Raw genomic sequence first — 22,699 nt, 5'->3', positions numbered from 1 at the left:
AAATGAAATAGGACAGAATAAGAATATCTGAATGGATAGCAAAGGAAGTATTTGCATGAAATTTTGATTGAGCTGCTGGTATTTGAGTGTATACATACCAGGTGGTGGTGTGCAATGTATTAGTCAGGAATCTAAGATGGTTCTCAAGATCCTCACCCTCTGGGGTATGCACCTGTATAATCCGCAGCACTGTGATGTGATGGCCTTTATTCCCACTGTAATTAGGTAATGACCTTAGGAGAGGAAAATGATCAGGGTGGACCTGGTCTACACGAGTTCTTTAAGAGCAGAAAATGTTCTTGGTTGACCATAGGAGAGAAAGTCAGAGACCCAAACAAGAAGAACTAGACATAGAAGTTCCTAGCTTGAAGATGGAGGAGGCCACACAGCTAAAAAAGCAAGAGTTTCTAGACGAGGAGAGTGGTCCCCAGCTTATAGCCAGCAATGAGGGGCCCCCTTACTCCCACCACTGCGAGGAATTGAATTCTGCCAACAAAAATGAGCTTGGAAGTATTTCATCCCCTAGCCAACTTCAGCTGAGCACTCAGCCCAGGTAGTATGATGAGGTTAGCCTTGGGATATGCAAAGCAGAGAACATAAGCCATGCCATGTGGACTTCTGTCCTATAGAACTGTGAAATGATAAATGGATGTTATTTTAAACACAGAGACACTGATTTGGGTTAACTCTTTCACTGCACAGATGACAAAACAATAAGGTCAAGTAATAGTAAGTTACTTGTGCATGATTGCACAGTTAGTGACAAAAAGAAGGCAGAGAAAGCTCTTGCCTGAGTCACAGTCCTGCTATAGTCATTACTTTCCTTCTTATTTAATGAAAAGTTCTTATATTTCATGTTTACAAAAAGTATCTTTTCCCCTACTTATTCCAGATAAATAAAATTTTATTATCTTCGGCCTAAGACTGGTTACTTCTTATAAAAAAAAAAGTTTATGCTATGCCAGTTTTTGATGCTATATGAGGTTTGATGTATTTCTGTTATTTAAAATAATTAATGACTTAAGCCTATTATGTACGTAAGGAGGCTGTAAGTTTTGTCTACTAGGGTTCTCTCAGTAGGAAGTATATCCAAGTGCTTAAGTTCATGAAAGATAACTGAAATCAAAAATAAATTTCTATAGAAGCTATGTCCGTTCTTTAGCCACTAAGAGACATTTTAGTGGCTCCCAAGTTTTAGTAGTTCTTTATTTGTTTTATTTGAAAATTCTTCAAGTCCCAGAATTATTGCTTGAATTCAAATACATTGAATACAGTACAGAACTTCATTACTACATTTAAGTGTAGTACTGACATGGGCCACCAGAGGGCTCCTAGGCTTTTCCAGTAGTGTGAACCCTAATTGAGATATTGAATGGAATGGTATCTTTCAATGAAAGGGCATATTGGTTGGTGGATGAATTGGTTGACGCAGTTTCTCTCTATGAAATTTTCTAGGAATTGTATTGTCCATAGAAACTTCTCTGGTTCACCCCTGGGAAAAGGGGTTGGCGTCTTTGTGAGCCATGGAGAGGGCTGATTCAGAAGTGTCACAAGAGAATGTGAATTTATCTGCAAAGCCAGGCATCTATAGTCCATGGCTCCTTCTTTAACTCCTCTAAAGCTCTGTTCCTCATCTATAAAAACAGAGAATAACTCTAACCTCTCAGAGTCCTTTTGAAGATGAATTAAGATAAAAAACAGGGACTTAACATGTCCCTGGTATATGAAATTACCAATACATGGAATTGTTTGCTTGTTGTTTATTAACAATAGTTTTATGAAGAGCTAGCTGAAGTAGATTTGTTTTGTGAAATGAGCTTTCAACTAATGGTTGCTTATAGTTCAACACTGAAAATAATATATACAGGTCCAAAGTACTAGGATTACTGAGACATTGTAACTTTGACAATCCAAGTGTCTCTTTTTAACATTGTAGACATGCTATTGACATTGATTGTGAGTCAAACTGTTGCAAATTAAATTATTTAAAAATTTGCTGATGGTGGTGCTATTTGAAATAATTGATAGTTCATCTTTCTGCAAACCAAACACATTTTGAACTTCTATTTTCTAGGCAGAATTCTTTATTCACTGTAATCATATTGGTCAGTATTTCTCCATTATTTTCTCATTTGTAAGAAATATTGGGTTTGTGTATAAATTTTATTTTCTAAAGGCAAAATACTACCCCTTTGTAGTCAGTTAATAAACCACAAAACCCCTAGAAGATAGTAGGCATATTTAAGGGTAGAAGGAGAGGACACTGGCCAGTAGACAGTAATGTGAACTTCATGGGCCTTTCTAGTTGATTGATTTTCAGAACTATGCTGTCATAAATTCTAAAGATGGAAATATGTACCTGTCTACACTGTGTTACATCAATCATCATTAACTTACTATGGACATCCTCAATGGGCCTAAGCTTGTTGCCTGTTGAAAAATAAGACTTGAAAATCTTAATCTGGAAAGAGGAAGACTAAGAGTGGGTATAAGAAGAAGACAAACAAGCCAAATTCTGAAATAACACCAGACTTAAACTTCCTTAAAGTTTAAAGGAAGCAATTGAATCCAAAGACATCAGAAAATGACCTGACAAAGTCACACTGAAAATGGTGTGAGAATCAGAACTAGAAACCTGGTCTTTATTTTTATTTCTAGATATGGATACTAAAATACTTGAAAAAAGATTTGATCATTTTTAAACAAGCATGTTGTATTAGCATGACAGTGAAGGGGTAGCAGATGCCAGAGGAAGCACGACCTCTTTGATATCAAGCCACAGTCTTTACTGTTAAGACTTTTACATGTGACTGAATTCCTCGAAAATGAAGTAATACACAAGGTCAAAGCAGCTGTCTTCTGACATGGTGGCTTTATCTCACCTACTCATCCTCATCTACCATGTATGATGTCTTTAATAACTTTTCTCTCAAATAGACCTAAGACACTGAAAATTGTTGTTGTTAAAATCACTTGGCCAAAGATGAGCTGGATAAATATAGGTACACAAAAATTATAACTCAACTTGTTTAGTCTGATTACTTACAATGGACCAATGAAGTGCAAAATTACAGGGTATTATTCTATCTGGGTAAAAAGAGACATAATGCCTGCAACATCCTACTCATCACTTACTATGATATCATGGAGGAGTCCTGGATTCAGTCTCTCCAAAGTTAAGCAATGTCCCAAGCCAAAACAGACCCACAATTAATTTGTCCTTCCCAGAATGTAACTAAGGCTTTGTTAGTTACAGGCAGACATCAACCACTGTCTTTACAACCTGACAGAACAAGGTCAGAGACTTGGGAACCTGAAGGGAAAATGAAAAGAACAAAACAATGCAAGAATGGTGCTGGCTAAAGAACGCCTAAAATGAAAATAGTAACACATAGGCTCAAAAAAATTAGAAAATCTAATTATAAATTTATTCCCCTTGGGCTTTCTTAACTGAAAGTTCTCAGTACTTTTCCATCTTCCTGTTCAGACCATGTAAAAAAATGTCTAAGCCATCAGAAAGAAACATGCATTACATAACAAGTGGCCATTTAATTAAGCAGATTTACAAATGCCCAATGCTGTGTAGGTAAACTTCATCAATTCGCTTGCATAGAATGCCTGGCACTCACCAATGGTGTAGAACCTCTTCAGTTCACTCCTCCGGGAAGGATGCTTCTGGATGTTTGCTGCATTGTTCTGCTCTTCTTCTATGATGGGGGTCTTAGGTGCAGGAGGCTTACTGGCTTGTGTTGTTTGCTTTCCTGCACCAGCCAAAGGATTGAACCCTGGAACAGTAATGTCCACTGACTGGGACTTTTTCTTCAACCTACAGATAAAGAACAGAACATACCATGAATTTTGACTCGAGTCATTTATTACAGTTTTATCACCATCATAAACTGTTTTTCAAGAAAAGAGGTATATTTGGCCTTGAAACAGAACCAGGTCTATTCAGAAATTATAGACCTTCCCTATAATATTTTAAGATAAATTATTCAAACAGTTTTTGAAACTAGTTGAGAAAATTTTTCTGCCTAAGATTTGGAAAGTTCTTATTAAAATGTATGAAAATATAAAGTGATGAAGGCCTTTTACTTTTCAAATAGCAAACTAAAATGTGGTGTGGGACAAAGATAATGCATTTGAGCCAGGCACTCTACTGAGGCAGGAGAATGGCAAGTTCAAAGCCACCCTGGGCTACCTAGCAAGATCCTGTTCCAATCTTTTTAAAAAACCAATACTTTTGACAACTGTATTTAGCTATGGAAGGAATATTTTTAATACTAGAGTAAAACATTAGTTGAAAAATAATTACAGCTAGATGTAATGGTGCATGCTTGTAATCCCAGCTATTTTGGAGGCAGAGGCAGGAAGACTGTGAGTTAGAGGTGAGCCTCGTCATTTTGGGGGGCATTGGGACTTGGTTTTGAACTGAACTTCGTGCTTACAAAACAGGTGCTCTACCACTTCAGCCATACCTCCAGTCCAATTTTGTCAGTTTTAAGCCTTAATTCCCTATAGAAAACAAGTGGCAATTGTCTTTACAATTTATTATAATACCTGAACATTTGCAGTTTCCTAAAAGTTTTGTACATTTTCACACCTCCACCTTGGCATCCACTTCCTACACTACTGTCAGATAAACTTCTAGACCCAGTTTAAATGTGGCCTCTAGAAGGCTTCCTATGACAGGGAGTAATTCCTATTAATTTTCAGTAAGCTTCTATTGAGTTAAAATTACCAGAGCAAAACCCTTCTAAGGGGAATACAACTCATCAATTAGTAAAATTTCATTACTGAAACCAGTGTACTAAATTTTAGCCATTTAATTATCACCTACATGATCACTACCTTATCCATGTATCATCTATATTATCTACTTTTATATTCATGCAAATAGACTCACTTTGCTCAAAGGGCTAACAGGTATATTTTAAGTGCTCAATAAAATTATTAATGAGAAATGAAAATTAAAGTTACACTGCACTCATAACACACCCACCAGAATGGTTAACATGTAAAACACATGATACCATGGTGATGAAGAGCAACTGGAATTCCCCTACACTGCTGGGGAGAAGGTATGCCAGTAAGCCTACTTTGGAAAAATGTCTGGAAATACCTACTAGAGTTCAAGGCATATATCCTTACCTGTGCCCTAAAAGTCATTTTCTCAAATGTTAATGTCATCACTATTTATAATGAACAAAAACTGAAAACAACCCAAATATCTATCACCTATAGAATAGAATTTTATACAGCAATGAAAATGAAGAACTATAACTACTGGAACAACATAGATGGTTTCCATGAAATAATTTTAAGCAAAAGAAGCAGGCATAAAAGAGCACATAGAATAATTTTAATTATATGAAGTTCAAATTTAAGCAAAATTATAGAAGGTATTAAAATATGGGCAAGGTAATTATTGAGGAGTTGCTATGTTGATGATAACTTGAAGATATGGATTTTATTGATGTTTTGTTTCCTGATCTGGGCATGGGGTACCAGGATGTATTTCCTTTGTGAAAATTTGAGTTATGTTTTTGTCTAGGTATATGTTATGCTTCAAAAGATCATTTCCATTAAGCTTACTTACAATGAAGGTTATATATAGTTACTGAAAGGCTAACGGCACAAGAAAGTGGTTGTAAGAATAAATAGGGTGAAGCTCTTGGTCTTCCAGCTTCCCAAAACCCAACAGAGTAGAGTGAAATCTCATGAAGGATCTTTTTCCCACTGGGGGTGGCTATTTCTCATCCCCATTCTCCTGTTTTTCAAGAGCTGAAATGGATTGTTCATTCATACCTTGAATAGCTATTCTGCACCACATCCTTTTTGGGACATCAAGGATACACAGGGAACAAAACAGACATAACACCTGCCATCAGGGAGTTCTTACTCCCACGGAGGGAGACAAAGAGCAAGCAAATAAATAAACCAACATAGAACAAATCAGGTTATAGCTTATATTTTAAAGTCTAGACACTGTAGTGGATGGGGTTCTATATTACTTCAAAATGTCTTAAGTGTCTGTAGCCTCCTTGGAATAAGCAAAGGCCATAGTGCTAGACTCCAATAGGCCAAAGGAAGCAGAAAACAACACTTTGTTATTTTCCTTCTCCCTCCCCTTCCCCACTAAACTAAAACTTGAAGAGTAACATGTTTTGTTATTTTGGTTAAAATCCAGAGCATTACTAGTAGGGTTTCTGGCTTTCTTAAGACTTCGTTTGCACATTCTTAGAAAGCAGAACTGTGTGGGTAATTGAATTACTCCCTAACAATTCTAAAAATGACTATTGTGGTTGACAAGGAAACCTACTAAATGCTACCTTCAATTTCCAAATCTCATGAACAGGGAAGTCTTTATAAATTTTAAATGATGTTCTTAATTAAATGTGTTAAACAAATGTAAATATAGCATAATGGAATATGTAGGTGTTCATGAGATAAAACATTCTTTGACAATAAATGAATATTACAAAAGGAGACAAAAATAATCAGTAGGCACTGAAAGGAGGATCTTTGTTTAAACTGTTTTGTATTTCCAATAGAAAATGACTGCCACTGTCTTGGATGGAGAACACAAAACCATCCCTCTTGGCCTGGCTCCTATAAGCAGACTGTCTGGTATTTTATAATATTGCTTTCTCGTGTTCAACTTTTGAACAGAAAAGAACTACCCTACTCCTCTGTCCAGGTATTCCAATTCCTTCCTTTAGCATGGTAACAATGTTGAAACACTTTTCTAAAACTGTTTTCTAACCTATAAAACATACCAAGAAGATAAAATAGATAAAACTTCCTATGTGAAAGCACCCAGCATAGCACCTACACAGGAAGCATTCATTAATGCAAGTCCCAATCTCTTCATGAGTATGTAGAATTTCATTCTTTAAATTTCCCATGCTCAAAAAAAATAATAAATTTCCCAGAGTTGCTGAGGAAATTATACCATCTTGTCAAGCTCCTTTGTTTGTGCATGGTGTTAGGATATTAGGTAAACAGCAACCTGCAGGATCTGTACTGTACATGGTAAGAGGCCTCACTCATTCTGAAGTGTGAATTTGGGGGAAGGAATGGAGGAAAACATAATGTGACATTTCTCCTGTGATAGTGCCAAGATTTTTCAGAAAGCAAACACATCATACAATTCACTTAAGAGTGTGTGTGTGTGTGTGTGTGTGTGTGTTTGTGTGTGTTGTGTGTGTTCTATAAAGAGTTGACCTTGTTAGCATAAGCAACTAGGTAGACATGAGCAGGAACAAGTAAATGACCTGGGCTATAGCATTCTACTTCCTTTTCATAAAGCAAAATCATAAAACCCCTGATGGAGCAAAGATTGACCTAATGGCCTACACCCAGAACAACAATTAGAATAGCTCTATGTCCTCCATATGGAGGGTACTTCTCTGCTGCACAGTTCTTTTGCTGCACCTGGGGCAGCATCCAAATCTTAGACACTGTAGTCAACAATCAAAGAGCATCTGGAACACCTCATCCACTGGTAACAATCTAAGACAGCAAACTCAGAAACAGAGGTAGAAATCAGGGAACCATGAGGAAAAAGAACAAGAACTGGAAAAGAAGTATGAGGAGAGCTTTGACTTTCTTACTTTGTCAAAACATAGTTCAAGCCCATTTTCCTGCTCTCAAGGAGCAGGACAAGCCTGATAAGCTAAGGATGAAATGGGAACCAGAGAGAAAAAGAACTGGTAGAAAAGTTCCCATAGTAAATAATTTAAACCAAATGTCTCTCTTATTAATCAGCTAAATGTTATCCTTGCACAATTTATTTCTACTTTATTTGACCACTATAACTCTTGCACTCATTTATTGAATCACTTTTTGAGTAGAACACATGCATCTTTTGGCTTAACACCTCAGGGCTAGAGCCAATAGTGACTGGATGCTTGTTGCACTGTCCATCACAGAGGAGTCCTCCCCAATATCTGGTCAACACTTTATTTTGATGGCTCTCAAACTGAAACTTTCTTCCAATTGTCTTGGTCTTATCTTCCCTTTTCTTCTCACATGGTGGGCTTTTTAGCTTCTAACTGTCTTCATCCTTTTATCATCTAGCTTTTGAGAATAACCAAGCAATGCTTTTCAATTTTCTTTATCTGTTATGTTCTGCATCTTTTAGTGGTTTTGTTATCTTGCCTAAATACTGCATAATAACCTTTACCTTGAACCTAAACTGCATCCTAACATGCCTTAAATGCAGAAGAAAACAATATTTTCATTTATTGAGAACAATTACCTCTCCCATCAACTGGAATTCAAATCATGTCTGCATTACAACTAATTAGATATGTTCCTGAGTTCTGTAGTTATGTGGGAAAAAAAAATGAATCTTAACTATCCACTTACTATTATCCAAAGCTAACAGTGGTAATAGTAGAAACCACGGAGAAAATCTGCTATAAAGCAATGTGATAGTTCCTAAGATTTAGGAACTTAAGGTGGTTGTGACATTAGCATGCAAAAAACCACATTTCCTCATATTTGACTGTGTATCTTGAGAATAACAATATAGTGGTTAAGACTATAGACATGGGCCACACTAAGAGTAGGAACTGAATCCCTACTCTTTCATTTACTATCTGTATAGTCTTGGAAGTTCTTACTAAGCTATCCTTGCCTCAATTTTCTCATCTACAAAAAGAAGATATTAATAATACCTGTGTTATAAAACTTACATGAGAATAAAATTAATATTTGCAAAAGCATATGGAAGAATATTTGGCATATAATAGGTATTATATAATGTTTTGCTTAAAGAAAAAGCAAGCAAACGTGAATAGTCATTAACCACTTATGACGTATCAGCTACAAGGCTACATGCTATAACTACATCATTTAATTTATTGATCACAACAAACCTATGATTTAGGTATTCTATTTCCTATTTGCAGAGGGACCAACTTAGGTTTACAGAAAGTGGTGGGAATAAAAATTAATGATGCTAGAATCCAACCAGACCATTTATACCTAAATGTTACATTTTGGAACACAGAGATAGAGAAGAATTTCAGCTCTTATAACCCAGTAGACTTTGGCCAAGGTCTTGGACAAGCTGCTTCTGTCTTACCCATAATAACGGTATTCATGCTATCAGCTTGCTTTACCTAAGAAAGCTATTGTTAGCATAAATTGTGGTAATTGCTGTGAAAACAGTTTGTAAAATTCCACAGATGTCTATAGTAGTGGTAGAAGCTACACTACTCATTCCTTGTACAGTATACCGATGCCCATATATATCTATCTGGATGTGTGTAAGTGACTGTACCCAAAAAGTCCAATACTGTCGTCCTTTCCAGTAACTTCCAGCAAAAAAAACATCTGTGGTTTGCACATCTCATTACTGTTAGAGAAGCTGTCTCCTAGCTTCCTAAAAGAGCTAATGTAAGGACATTATTTAAAGTAGTAAAGCTGCTGATGATGCAGGTTTTCCAAGTTGAATACTGTGACTGCTGCAGAAGTCTCAAGTCACTCAAAAAGAGCTTTAGGGAGCAAATGCTTAAAATTTTTTCACATTGCAAAATTAAGGGCTTTTGTTACCCCTGCTATACAATCTGACTAAAAAAATCAGCAGCTAAAAACAAACCACAAAATCAGCAAAAGCAATCATAGTCAGAAGTTCAACCACAGAAGAAATGATAGATTGGAAACTCATGCACTAAAACAAGAAAACAATCCGCAGGGGTATAGAAAAGGCCTAGCTCATCCTATTCTATGATTGCAGTTTCCATATTATTCTATGTATGCACCAAAGGAGGACTGAGATGGAAACTTTCATTAGTAGAGAATCAGGAGTTATATATTTTTCATCTTGCAATTCCAAACCAATGCAAGATGCTTAAACAGAAGTGTCTTTTGGAATGGAAATTGGTATTGGAATAGTTACTGGAGCACTAAAACTAGATAACTTGTTATATGAACAGACTTCTAACCATGTACTCATTTGTAGAAGTTCATGTTTTCCTGTGTCTTAGAAATTTAGAGAATAGAAAATTCAAGAATTATGTCACAAATGCTATGCTATATAGGAAGTTTTCTAGAAATTCTAGCAAAGCCAAGAAATTTTCCCACTAGATGCAACTGAATTTAACTCTGAAAGGGAAGGTCAGAATAAATCATAAGAATTGTATAGAATCATACATGGAGTCATTGTTATTGTGCTATAAATGTACAAATTGAGTTCTAAAACAATTCAGTCATTCCAGAGTTCAATAAACCCTAAAATAAAAGTTATCGTTTCTTAACTGACCTTTCATGAAGAAGATATCCAAGTCCTCTAAGTCTACCAGCTGATTTATTAATATCCCAATACTTAGAAAAGAGGTAGACAGGAGAAGCATTTTCTATTAGGGGTCCTCACCACTAGATGAACTTAACTAGTATATTCATGAAAATTCTGGCCTTCAACTTTTTATCCCAAGACAGAGCAGAGTGCTTGGATATAGTAGGCCCTTAATAAAGAAACAGCTAAATGAATAAATGGTGTCACCATAGCAAAACACAAAAGTGAAAGAAATAATGCAAAAATGAAAGCAAGTCCCTATATAAAACACCATAAAGACAAACTATATAAGTGAAACTTTGGATTCTTCATAGCCAGTACAATGATTGCTTTAATGCACACACATAACACAGCCTTTCCTCAACCTTTATTAGCATGTGCGTTGCAGTTTGGTTAGAAGGGAATTGTTTAGTTTCATCATTAATATGGTGATAAATTAAGTAATTTCTCAATTCTCTAAGTCCCATTTTGTAATGCCCAAATAAACACTTTGCAGCTTTATACATTGATAACCTTCTGCATAAAATTTTACTAATGGTATGGTAGGATAAAAAGAGCAAGGACTCTAGAACCAAACATCTGGGTTCAAATTCAAGACTATTGCTTTTAATAACCTAACAATGGGATATTTTAATTGTATTCACTAGAAGCATGGACTATATGTTCTTGGAAAAATTATTAAGAATTTTGCACATCATCTTTCAATTATAAAGTTTTGAAGCACTAAGTTAATAGCAGCAAAATTTTTATGAGTCTCCCCTTCCAGGTACTCACTGATTGTACCATTTTATTGAATGCATTTACTTTGAAATTACACAAACATACAATTCATTTCAATTTTGCCTTGGAACTACAGTCTTTCAACTGGAAAAGCTTGAAAGTGGAAGCGGATTATATAAGTCAAAGACTAGAGTTTGAAGGATCTAGAAGTCAAATTCTTGTCAATGTTAAACGGTCCTCTTCAGCAAGTCTCAGAGCCAAAATTTGATTTCATTACTTTGATGAAATGATTTGTACCATGCTACTGCCACATCAATTGCACTTTGTTTATTCATTTATGAAGAAGAAATCAGAATACATATGACTATTTTAAGACTTTGGGCTTTCATCCAACATTGCTGATTAAGGGAATCTATTTTTAACAGAGCCTGTTTACAAACTCTTGGATAGAGCATACGGACTAGCTGATTAAAATGTAGTTTTGCTTATGTACAACATAAGGCAACTACAAACTTAATCAAGATTGCTTCTGCAGGTAATAATAATTTGGGCCAAGCCCAATGGTTTCTAGATAAAATGACAACATAACACAAAAATCTCTCATCTTAATTTCCCCCAAAGAAATGCCTATAAAAAACAGGAAAGGAAGGTATAGAAAAATATAGGTGTTTTATTTATTAATTCAGGAATTAGATAGAGAACATCTTTCTGGTTAATCCATTATTGCATGACTTTTTCAACCTAAATGACACTCTTGATAGATAAGAGAATAACCTTAAGCTATCGTAAATGTTTTTAACTGAAAATAACATTTTGTGGGGTTTTTTAAATATAAGGTTGTATCACTGGTTACATTTTTTTTCTCTTGAGACAGGATCCCACTATATAGCTCAGGCTGGCCTGGAACTAACAAAGTCTCCTGCTTCATCTTCCTGAGTACTGGGATTACAAGAGTGCAACCACTATGCCAAGCATATTATTAATTCCATTATAGACTGAAGGGAATTATTTTTTTTTAAAAAAAACTGCCATACTTAGATTCTGATTAGCTAATCTCAAGGTTCTAGTCTTAGATTATCTGCTCTCCATCCTGGTAACTGATGTGTCCCTTCCTGCTAAGCAATTCCCATCAGAATTCAACCAAATGCTAACATCTTCCATTCTGTCAAGCCCCTTTCTCTCCATGCCCTTCCTGTTTCTTCTGTCCTTCACAGCATATAGCTTCAGCTTCCATGCCCTGCACAGCCTTCTTCAATACTGCTAGTACCACCACATTTACACAGCACTTCATTTAGGTTTTCACATGGACAACTGAAAAGATTACTTCTTGGACTTAGTTTTCCTTAATCTTTCAATTAGAAGATATGTGTGTGGAAGAGGGTAGCACAAAAGTTAAGACTGGTGCAAATCATGTGATGTCTTTGTATATTCCTTATTTTTAAAATGGTTCTAATAACAGTACTCTCCTCAATAGGTTTTGAAAGTACAATAGAACCTCTTCCATATAAAACATTAAGTATGATACATACTGGCATAACTAAGTACTCAACTTTTTTTAACTACCCCTCTCCATCTTGCAACATTCAACCTTCTTAAATTCTCACACACGTTCTTCTAATATTCCCCTTTTCAATATTCCTTGAAAGGTCTTCTGTTGTTTCTGTTTAATCCTTAAGATTCTGAAATTCTAGGAGTGTGTGAAGTTAGGACTCCCTCTTTTCACTGTCATACTAGATGTTCTATTCATTCCCCTGGGATTAAATAATTATATGATGGAGAAACCCTCCCTTATATTGCCAGTCTAAACTTTTCCTAGAATGGAAAACCTAAATTTTCAGCTAGCTTCTTGGCATGACATGTGCCACACCTTAAACTTACCATGTCCCTAAGCAAGTTGTCAAGTCCTGGGCTTTAACCTTCCTTTACTGTTTTCCCTATCTCTGTAAATGGCGGCACCACCCACATGGTTACTCAAGCCAGAAACCTGGAAGTTACACTTGACTCTGTCTTTGCAAAACTCTCCACTTCTAATTCATCCACAAGATCTTTTTCTCTACTGCCTTCTCCCTAGTCAACACTTGACTTGACTCTTACTAAAGGATCCACGTTGGATCCAGTTAGACTTTTATTTCTTACTACCTATTATTGCTATAGCAGCAATAACAAGAACTTCAAAGCAGAAAGCAAATAGGCTATTCTGCTTTGAGGAGTTGAATGGCTTCCAAGTGTGGTTGAATGAATTTCTAAGCTTCTTTCAATGGTCTGTACCATCCTGCTTATCTCCATCTCCTACCTGATCTTGGGTCACTCTTATGCCCAAATTTTAGTCACACTAGTATTCTGAATTCTTTCCCTCATATTCTGAATTCCCACATATTCTGAATTCTTTCCCTCCTCAGAGCCTTTGCATATTCTAGTACCTCAGACTGGAATGTTCTTTAGATGCTGACTGTTTCTCATTTTTTAAGTCTCCTCAGAAAGACCATCCCCTACAGTTCTAAGTGGGTTGTTTCTCATCTGCCTGCCCTGTCTCCTGCTCTACCACAGGTTATTCCTTTGCACTGTATTTATCACAACGTCTAATGGTGTACTTGTTCATATTCCCTTCATTCTGTCTTTCTCATTTCACGACGAACTCCAGTGGGGCTGAAAGTGCACATCTTTGATGTACCTAACACAGTGACTTGCATATTATAAACACACTAAAAATATATACCTCATGAATGAATTACAGTATCAGTCAATTAATGAATAAATCACCCTTCCACACAGAGTCAACATCTGTCTTCAGAAAACTTACACGAGGTTCTGTTTACTGAACTTTCATTCTTAGTTTGGCTCAGCATCTGAAATATTTCCCTAGAAATTATTGTAAGATCTCATTGGTTAGAAAGCCACAACACTCATAACACTTGTGAGAAAACAGATCTGTCACCTGATTTATGACCTAGACAAATTTTGAAATCTGAAAATTATGGTTGAATACACGGTCTGAAAAATAGGCTTAGGGTAGAAGACCCTATTAAATATGTGTTGATTTACTGATATTATGCTGGAAAGAATTTTACTACAATATTTTCTAGACCTCATACTTCTTCAGGTGGTAAATTACAGTGGAAGAAAAATCAAATCGAGATTGAATGCAAAGAAGCAAAATATTACATTAACAAGGCCAAGAAAATGACAATGGAAAATATATATACATATATATTAATTTCTAGTTGCATGAAAGACTGACAAAATTCCTACATAACTTCATTTTAAAGAGCATATTCAATCAATCATCATAAAAGAATAAGAGATAAAATCTGATAATAGAAAAAAAGTACTAACCTATAGTTAACTGTAGATTAGAAGACTTTTAAGTCTATAGGGAACTCTAGTTCAACTATTAATATTATAGTGATAGTAACGAAACTAGTATTTCTTTGAGCGTATGCTGTACAACAGGAAATGACAAATTATCGCCTTTAGTCCATATAATATAAGCGCTTTGAAATCAGGGATTGTCTTTTCGTATTTGAATTTCTAATACCACTGCATCCTGCCAGTCACATAATAACCGCCAGTAAAAGCCTGACATCATCTGAAAAGCAAATTGATTCACCTGGTTTGTACAATACCACAGGAAGTACTGCCATGAAGCCCTCTCATGAACACTTAGCTGCTGTAGAGCTCAAACTTGGTAATGGCCCTGCAGTTTCAAGGGTATTGTTCCAGGCTCTTCTTTACTGTGACCATGGTAAAAAGAAAAGACCAGTGATCCAGTCTAGGAATACAATTCATTGTAAGACACTTAGCCTGAATCTCATCATTCTTTCATCTGTACCTGTTGATCACTAGACTGCAGGATCTTACATCCTGGCATCAACACTCTGCATTTCTTTAGGTATATAAAGCTGGCTCCTCTTGTTGGGTAGGATATTTTATGGTTCTTTGCAGCTTCCTCCATTGGGGATGTTGGGGATATCACACCTGCAGTCTCTGCTTTGTGGGTGAATGCAACGCTTCCTACTGGTTATGGAAAGCTCCTTCCCCTTCTTTAGGGATCTGACTATAAACCTCCATGTTCTTTCTGCTGGGATTCTCTCTCTCCCCAAAGACAGCCCTCTTGTACAAAACCTAAGACTCTTTAAACCAGCTCTCTCTTTTAGGGTCACTTCTTGACAATAGGAAACAAGCACTCTTTCCACTGCATTTTCAGTATACTGACCACACAGCAGCTCTTTGCAATCCCTGGTCAGGTTATCCAGGCAGCTGTAGTCACTTCTTCTATTTACTTCTTTGGATTGACTTAAAGTCTAATCCCTGGTTTCCACGAAGTTCTCTGGTTGTTCCTATGAAGCCCTTACATATTTCAGGTGAATCTCTCATCCGTGCCCTTGGAAGGTAGGGACAGGACAGGATCCCCCAGACACTAACATCTCTCTCTGAAAATCCTGTTCTCATCTCCAGACTCTTATATTGGTTCAAAGTGGGTGGTCAGCGAAAGGTCCTGGAATTGGTTTCTGGCCATCAGTTTCTCAAGCCTACTTATGCCTCATTTGAAAGGTGGGAGTAACAGGTGCCATCTCAGCTTCAGCTGAAACAGAGAAGGTTGTCTAAATTTAACTTCTTGTCACAGATACGATGCACCTTAATTAACCTTTTTTAAGGTTTTCTCTGCCTGGCTGAGAAAGGGTTGGAACTGACAAAGAAGGTGGTGATAAAAGAGAGACATCATTCCACTTCAGGGTCATTTCTAGTTTCTTTTATTTGTTGTTCTCCTGTTTCATTAGCTTTCTATATATTCATTAGAGGTTTACTGAGTCTGATACCCTATGCTAAGTACTGGGAATATCAAGGTCAAAAGAAAATGGATGCTTCATTTTGTGACATAAAAGAGAATAGATTTAAAAAATAAAAGTAGTAAGTTTTTAATAAGTTCTGTGGTTACAAGGGGGTAACTTGTCCCAAACATTGAATGTGCCTGAAAGGCGTTCTAATATTCCAGGCTGGCAGAGTGGCTTAAGTGGTAGAGTGCCTGACAAACAAGATGTTCTAATATTCATGTGGATTTCTTTTTTCTGATTGCCTTTTACTCAACTGTAGGAAATTATGTACAGGCATTTCAGGATGGTGACTCATTGCCACGGAGAATGATTAGACTAAGAGAAAAGTGAAATTGGGATTCAGAAAAAGAAGAAAAGGTGAAGCAGAAACATTGGGCTGAAATGAGGTAGTTTTCTTTTACAGAAGGTACTTTAAAAATAAAGAAAAAACTGCTACTTATTATCAGCATGATAGAAAACCAAAGATACACTAGACAAAAATAAATCCAATATTAGAATAAAGAGCAGACATCTGAACCAAATAAATTAGCTTTACAAAAGCTAAGGGCATCATTATTCACTTCCTATTTCATCATGGATAGGTAAAGATCAGATGAGCATTGTCTACACATAGGTTCTTCAGAGCCTCTGGACTGACAGTTCTCTAATTCTACAGGAGATGAATTTCCTTTCATGAAAATCCCTTTATTCAAATCTAATTCATCTTATCTCTCTATATATACGACAAAGTAGTAGAGGTAGAGATTTTCTTAGTATTTTATGAAATAAAATTATAAAATTATATCTATATTAATATATCTATTTAATATAGGTATTTATTTAATATCTATATTAAAGACTAGGTATATAATTCAGGGTGCTCAGTGCAAAATGAAACTATAAGGCCTATGTTAAAAGATTATCAAGAATTTAAGACATATTATCAAGAATTTAATGGCAACAGAGCATTAAACCAAGTGTGGAGACCTTCTAAGTACATGCCCTGTAAGACTGACAGGATGCACATTTATGAAGTTATCCCTGCCTGTACTGCCTGATAAGACTCCCCAAATTGATAGCCCAATACAAAGCTTTTGAATTCTGTATCTAAGTATATTGTAAAAAGAAATTTCTAGAATGGTGTTCCAGTCTGATGGAGTATTTCTTTTTGGTGAATAAATTATTTCTTTCAAGTAATAGCTCAACCCCAAAGCAGTGAAGATTACAAAATTAGATATTCTCTTAACCTCTCGGCAGCTAAAATTCCCTTAATCAGTTTAAGTCAATCTTTGAGGCTGTAGGATTCTTACTGGAGCTTAAAAATAATCTAAGCTTATATAATTTGATCAAAACCATGTGGATGTTTCAAAATAATGTCCATTTAGAGAAAAGAAGATTGACAGTCCTATGTCCTAGAATGGGAAACAGCTGGGGAACAAGCACTTCTTTCATTTCTTTTGATTAAAACAGGAAGTATTCAGACAGACATGAGTTGTATTCTTCAGAGTCAGGGGACATATCAGAGCAGAGATAACAGGAAGAACCCTGAGAAGGTGTTCTAGTTATCACAGGACGTAATGATGGGTTCATCATTATTTCTCCTTTGGATACTACATGGCCTCTTACTGCTTCTGTGCTCCTTCAATTCATTCTCCATACAAGGAGCACAGTGATTTTTAAAAATATAATCGAGACTATGTCAGCTCTTTTAAGGGCTTATCGCCCCTCTGTGAGCAGATTCCAGGTCACTCACCACAGCCTGTGAGATGCCAAATGATTTGGCCCCTGCCCACTGCGCTGGTCTCACACTTTCTGTTCTGTTCACATGTTCTTTTTTGTTTCCAGAAAATGGACAAGCCCCAAGGCTTTGTACTAGAAGTTCCCTCTGCTTGAAATGCATCTTCCCTAAAGATTTGCACATCTATCTATCTCCTTGTTATGCTGGCTTTAATGCAAAAAGACCTCCCTCATCATTCAATCACAAGTGGTTAATTCTCAACATCCATCCTATTTTGTTTGTGCTTTCTTCAGACCATTCATCAGTGATGTATTTTCTTGTGAATTATCTGAGGCTCTCAACCCCTGCATTAATGATGCAAGAGTTAGAAGCTTGCCTGCTTTGTTCACTGACTCACTCAGACAGAGTTTTGGATGATACTGCAATTTTGTTACACATGCAGACACTCATTCTGTAGTTACTAGAAGGAAACATTGTGGATTTTCTATTATCAAAATGAAAATTTCCCTGCAGAGATTTTTTTAAATATATATAGAAAAAAATTCAACTTAAATACAGCACTTCTGTGTATAGAGTATTCTTATTTCTTCTTAATGATTATGCTTATCTTTTTGGTAATTCCTCAGGAGCTCATTCAAGCAGTCTACCCAAGACAACAATTTGTACCACAAAAATCTGTAGCATACTACAGCCAGAAACTAGACATCAGTGGTCAGTTAGGATTCGTAGGTCGTTGGGTTTTCATGACAGTAAGTGAATAAAAGCTCACTGACTACATACTTAGCATTTGCTAGTGTCACAAGCAACAAAGATCCTGCTTTATTATTCAGACAAGATTTGCAATTGCAACTCACTACAGAGACAGTGACAAGCAATGAAAAGTTTCGAGGGAAGAGCAATTCTTTTTTTCTACCACAAATGTTCCTAGTTAATTTTCAAGGGTGTTGCTGGAGTCCAACCCATATTACTTTATTTCTCTACAGACATCAGCTAGTTACAATTCTGTGTTTCTTTTCTTCTCCAACATGAAATGTAGAGTAAGATTCTACCAGTCACAAAAAGATTCAAGGAAAAGGAGTGAAAACTATGAAACCTATTCATTATTCTTGTCATGCACTCAACTGGTAAAGAGCAATAGCTATTTCGGAGGCAATGATTGGTGTGTGTTTTTATCTTTCCAACATAGTAAATACAAACTGTAAGTTTTTTTGGAGAAAACCTCTATAGATATACAAGGAAGAATCCATTTTGTTATTTTTGCTGCCTAAAAAGTGGAACAAGAAATAGAAACCATGCTACACAAAGGTTTGGGTAAGAAAGGGAAGAGATTGAAATAAATATATTTTTCATTAAACACATGCATATTTTTCCTGATATAGGATGACTTTCACTGACTAGTCTTCGATAAAGACTAATATTTTTCATTAACTCAAATAAAAGTAGTAAATAATCACGAGTTATTCTGAGCAAAATTACAGTTGTCACAGAAAACAGGACATTGTATACTTTTAAAATATCACTTCATTCTTTAGAGATAAAACCTGCATCAGTTGGTTCTTGCCATATAAGATGATAAGGCAAATTAATGACACAATGACACATTTTTGTCTTTGAAAAAATATCAACTTCACAGGTGCCAGTGGCTCACACCTGTAATCCTAAACTATCCAGGAAGCAGAGATCAGGAGGATCACTACTAGAAGCCATCGAGGGCAAATAGTTCACAAGACCCTATCTCAAAAATACTGAAAGTGTACACCACTCACACACACAAAACTAAAACAAACAAACAAAAAAAACCCCACCAAAATAAAAAAACCCAGGGTTGGTGGAGTGGTTCAAGTGGGAGAGCCCCTGACTAGCAAAGTGACGGCCTGAGTTCAAACCCCAGAGTTTGTCATGGAAAGTATGCATAATAATAAAAATGAGGAGAAGGTAGGCCACTATGGGTCACAAATGAAAACTAAACTCATATCAAACAGTGATAAGGTACCACATTCTCTACCAGTATATATTTCATATATATATTAGTGTATATACCCTCTGCCATGCGGTGAACACACACACACACACACACACACACACACACACACACACACACTCTCTCACTCTCTCTCTCTCTCTCTTCTCCTGTAGAAGCTCTGTCCCTTCCCAGGAAGGGCTTAGTTACCTGTCACATTCCAACACAACTGAAACATCAGTTGCAAAATACAAATGTGGTATTTCAATTGTAGACTTCAATATTCATCAAATGCACATTTGTGGTGACACAGTGTCTACAGCCACAGTAAATATTTCCAAGAGTATCAAGTCATAAAACTTTTACCAGGTAAACTAGGATTTTTTATAAATAAGACTATAGTAACTCAACTTTTACTGTGAGTACTTTCTTATTATTACACAGCTAATACCTTTTCTTTATTTTGAGCTAAAATCAAGGAAAGCAAAGACTAACATAAAAAAAAATGCCAACCAGACGTGTGTAAAATTTTCTAGTAGATGGAAAAGCATTACCTGTCACATAGCAGAGCAATGATTACGTACCAATGACTCACAGTGCTCCATTAACTGAATCCCAGTATGAATTGAGAAAGATTATAGGTGTCAGGCTTTAATTAGTCAATATGTCAATTTAGCCAGTGTTAAAGTATCTAGAGTATACTTTAAACCATCAAAAGCATTTATGAAATCTCCCACTAAGATCCCCTGCATTAAATGCTGAATCAGTGCAGTTGACAGATACTGGCTCAAGTGGGCATGAAGTTTACTCCCCATGCTGAAGTGTGCCAGCACGTCACTTTTCTCTAATTAACTTACTCTAACACTGAGCATCCTGTGGTAGGAAATTCAATTTCAGGCCCTTGTGTGACTACAATAGCATTAGTAGTACCTATAAATCTATTGTGGAAAAGGCAAAGATATTTTATATCACTTTCTACTTAAAAGTCTGCCCCATTACCTTATCAGTTAATAATTAGAACTGATACTGTAGCTGATTATTTTTTGAATTAATAGATATATAAGTCACTATAGGACATTAAATCTTATTTTGATAAAACAAATTTCAGTATAATGGCTTCCTTTTTGTAATTCCCACCGACCTACTGACAAGAATGGTGCATAGAGAAGATGGAAAACACCAGCTGCAACATCTTCTCAGCTCACACTGAAGGGAAATGCTTTTTCTGCTGCTCTTTTCAAAAGTTTTCTTTCTTCTATTCTACTCCAGGCAACATAGCATCATCTCTGTAGCAAGTTTAAAATTTTATCAAAGGTGGAAAGCTGACTTCCAGAAACTTCTGCATTTGACACTGAAAAAAATTTCCTCTGTCAGGAAAACTAGGGAACTGGATAATTGATTGGAGACTTTCTGGGAAATCGAACGTTAAGAAAACCCCTCAAAGTTACATTTCCTCCTTCCATTTCTATGGACTTCACTCCTTCCCTTCTCTATATTTTTATAGAAACGCTTGTCTTCTTCCAAAAACAGTTTTTGCTTCTTCCTTGAAATTTCCAATGTTGCCTGATTTTAGGAACTTTTAGTGTTCTTGCCCATAATATAAATTTGATATATTTTGCCAATACTTATAACCTAAATTTGATATATGTATGTTACCAAAGCCTGTATTTACTTCAGTTTTTTGTTGGGTCACAAATATTTCTGGATAATTCGGTGTACAGGTAAATGGCTTTCAGCTCCAGCTTACTGCTGTGAGTATTGACATGAGTCAGGCACTATTGTCGGTGATAATCAAGGTAGAAATGTCTATCCGTGCTTAGAACTTGAATTTTACTGAGGGATATAACTAACAAATATACAACCAAACTCCCCAAAAAGTGTTACAAAGAAAATTAAAAAGAGGAATGGGACACCCACAGTGCATCTCAAACTTTAACGAACATTAAGAATCACCTATTTCATGAACCAGCTGCTCTGGTATTACCTGCTGCTAACAGATGACACCAAAGTAGCAGATGTCAAAAAGGCAAATTAAGAAATGCAGTGTCTGGCCCATCATACATCTACTGAACCAGATTTTACATTTTAATAAGATGCCATGTGATTCATCTGCACATTAATATTTGAAAAGCACTGTTATAAGTGACAGCATATTAGTAGATAGCAGGAACTCAGTATTTATTCATTCAGTTACATGAGTATTTGTGAAGTGACTATTGACTGTAGTTACACATTCAGAAATCAAAATGCTGATGAAAGGAAGGATTAGGGCTTACACACTCCTGTCTTTCAGAGATCATCTCATACCTCATAGTATACACCTGTTGTGTGTGGTAAAAGGTCACCAAGCATAATTTTTAATTGGGGAAAATGCATTTTTTAGTCAGAAAATAAAGAATAAAATCAGTTTTAAGGTTTTCACTAAGGACTAAAAAAACACCCTAAAATAGCTAAAGTCCTAATACTGCAATGACCTCATGTTTCAGAATTCTAAGCATCTACAGGGTATCAAACTATCTAGTTGGGAAAAGTTAGTCTCTAGAATAAGGAAGATGGAAGATGTCTTTTGGTCCTCGAGTGTATGAGCTATGAGCTATGACATGTAGCATGTTCCCCTACTTCTATCCTCATTTGCCTCATATACAAAATGAGGCTCATATGAACCAAAGAGTGTTTACTATTTTCAGAGATTTAAATGTTTTCAACATGTTCTGATAATTCTCATGCTGACTATTGGTAGGTGTCATTATCTTCTTTTCATAAATGAAAAACTGAGGCTCAGAGTGGTTAGGTGTCTTAGTCAAGATGATGTCAACACTGAACTGTTGAGATGGAGTTGATACCAGGTGCAGAGAGTATTATTGTACTTTTAACTCACACTATCTCATACAGATGTGTGGTACTATAATACTAAACCATCCTTAATTCCCAGCTCCACTTCTCTTTCAACCATCTCTCTTATAATGACTGTAAACATCAATTTAGATGGTTTAAGAAATGACCTTGATATTCAATCACCAGACGCTCGGTCCCCAAAAGAAACAATAGAGGGTCAGAATGATAGTAATGTCTCAAGAAGGGAGAGAAGCACATTCGCCTGTACATACAGAGGACACAGTATATTTTAAAATTTGAGAAATTCAGTGTGGTCTGATCTTTCCCAG

General features: G+C 36.1%; 1 protein-coding gene across 6 annotated transcripts in view; it reads right to left on the bottom strand.

The window, feature by feature from the left end:
• Positions 1–22,699, bottom strand: part of Oxr1 (oxidation resistance 1) — a 365,513-nt gene that overhangs the window by 245,099 nt on the left and 97,715 nt on the right. For all 6 annotated transcript variants that reach the window (XM_074069038.1, XM_074069041.1, XM_074069039.1 and 3 more), the window contains exon 2: positions 3,630–3,826. In XM_074069038.1, coding sequence (XP_073925139.1) covers positions 3,630–3,826 — 197 coding nt within the window. The remainder of the gene's footprint in view (positions 1–3,629; positions 3,827–22,699) is intronic.

The sequence above is a fragment of the Castor canadensis genome, chromosome 3 (genome assembly GCF_047511655.1).
Source record: "Castor canadensis chromosome 3, mCasCan1.hap1v2, whole genome shotgun sequence".
In the NCBI taxonomy this organism is placed as follows: Eukaryota; Metazoa; Chordata; class Mammalia; order Rodentia; family Castoridae; genus Castor; species Castor canadensis.
The sequence above is the reverse complement of the archived record's forward strand: the minus strand, read 5'-3'. Positions and strand labels throughout refer to the sequence as shown.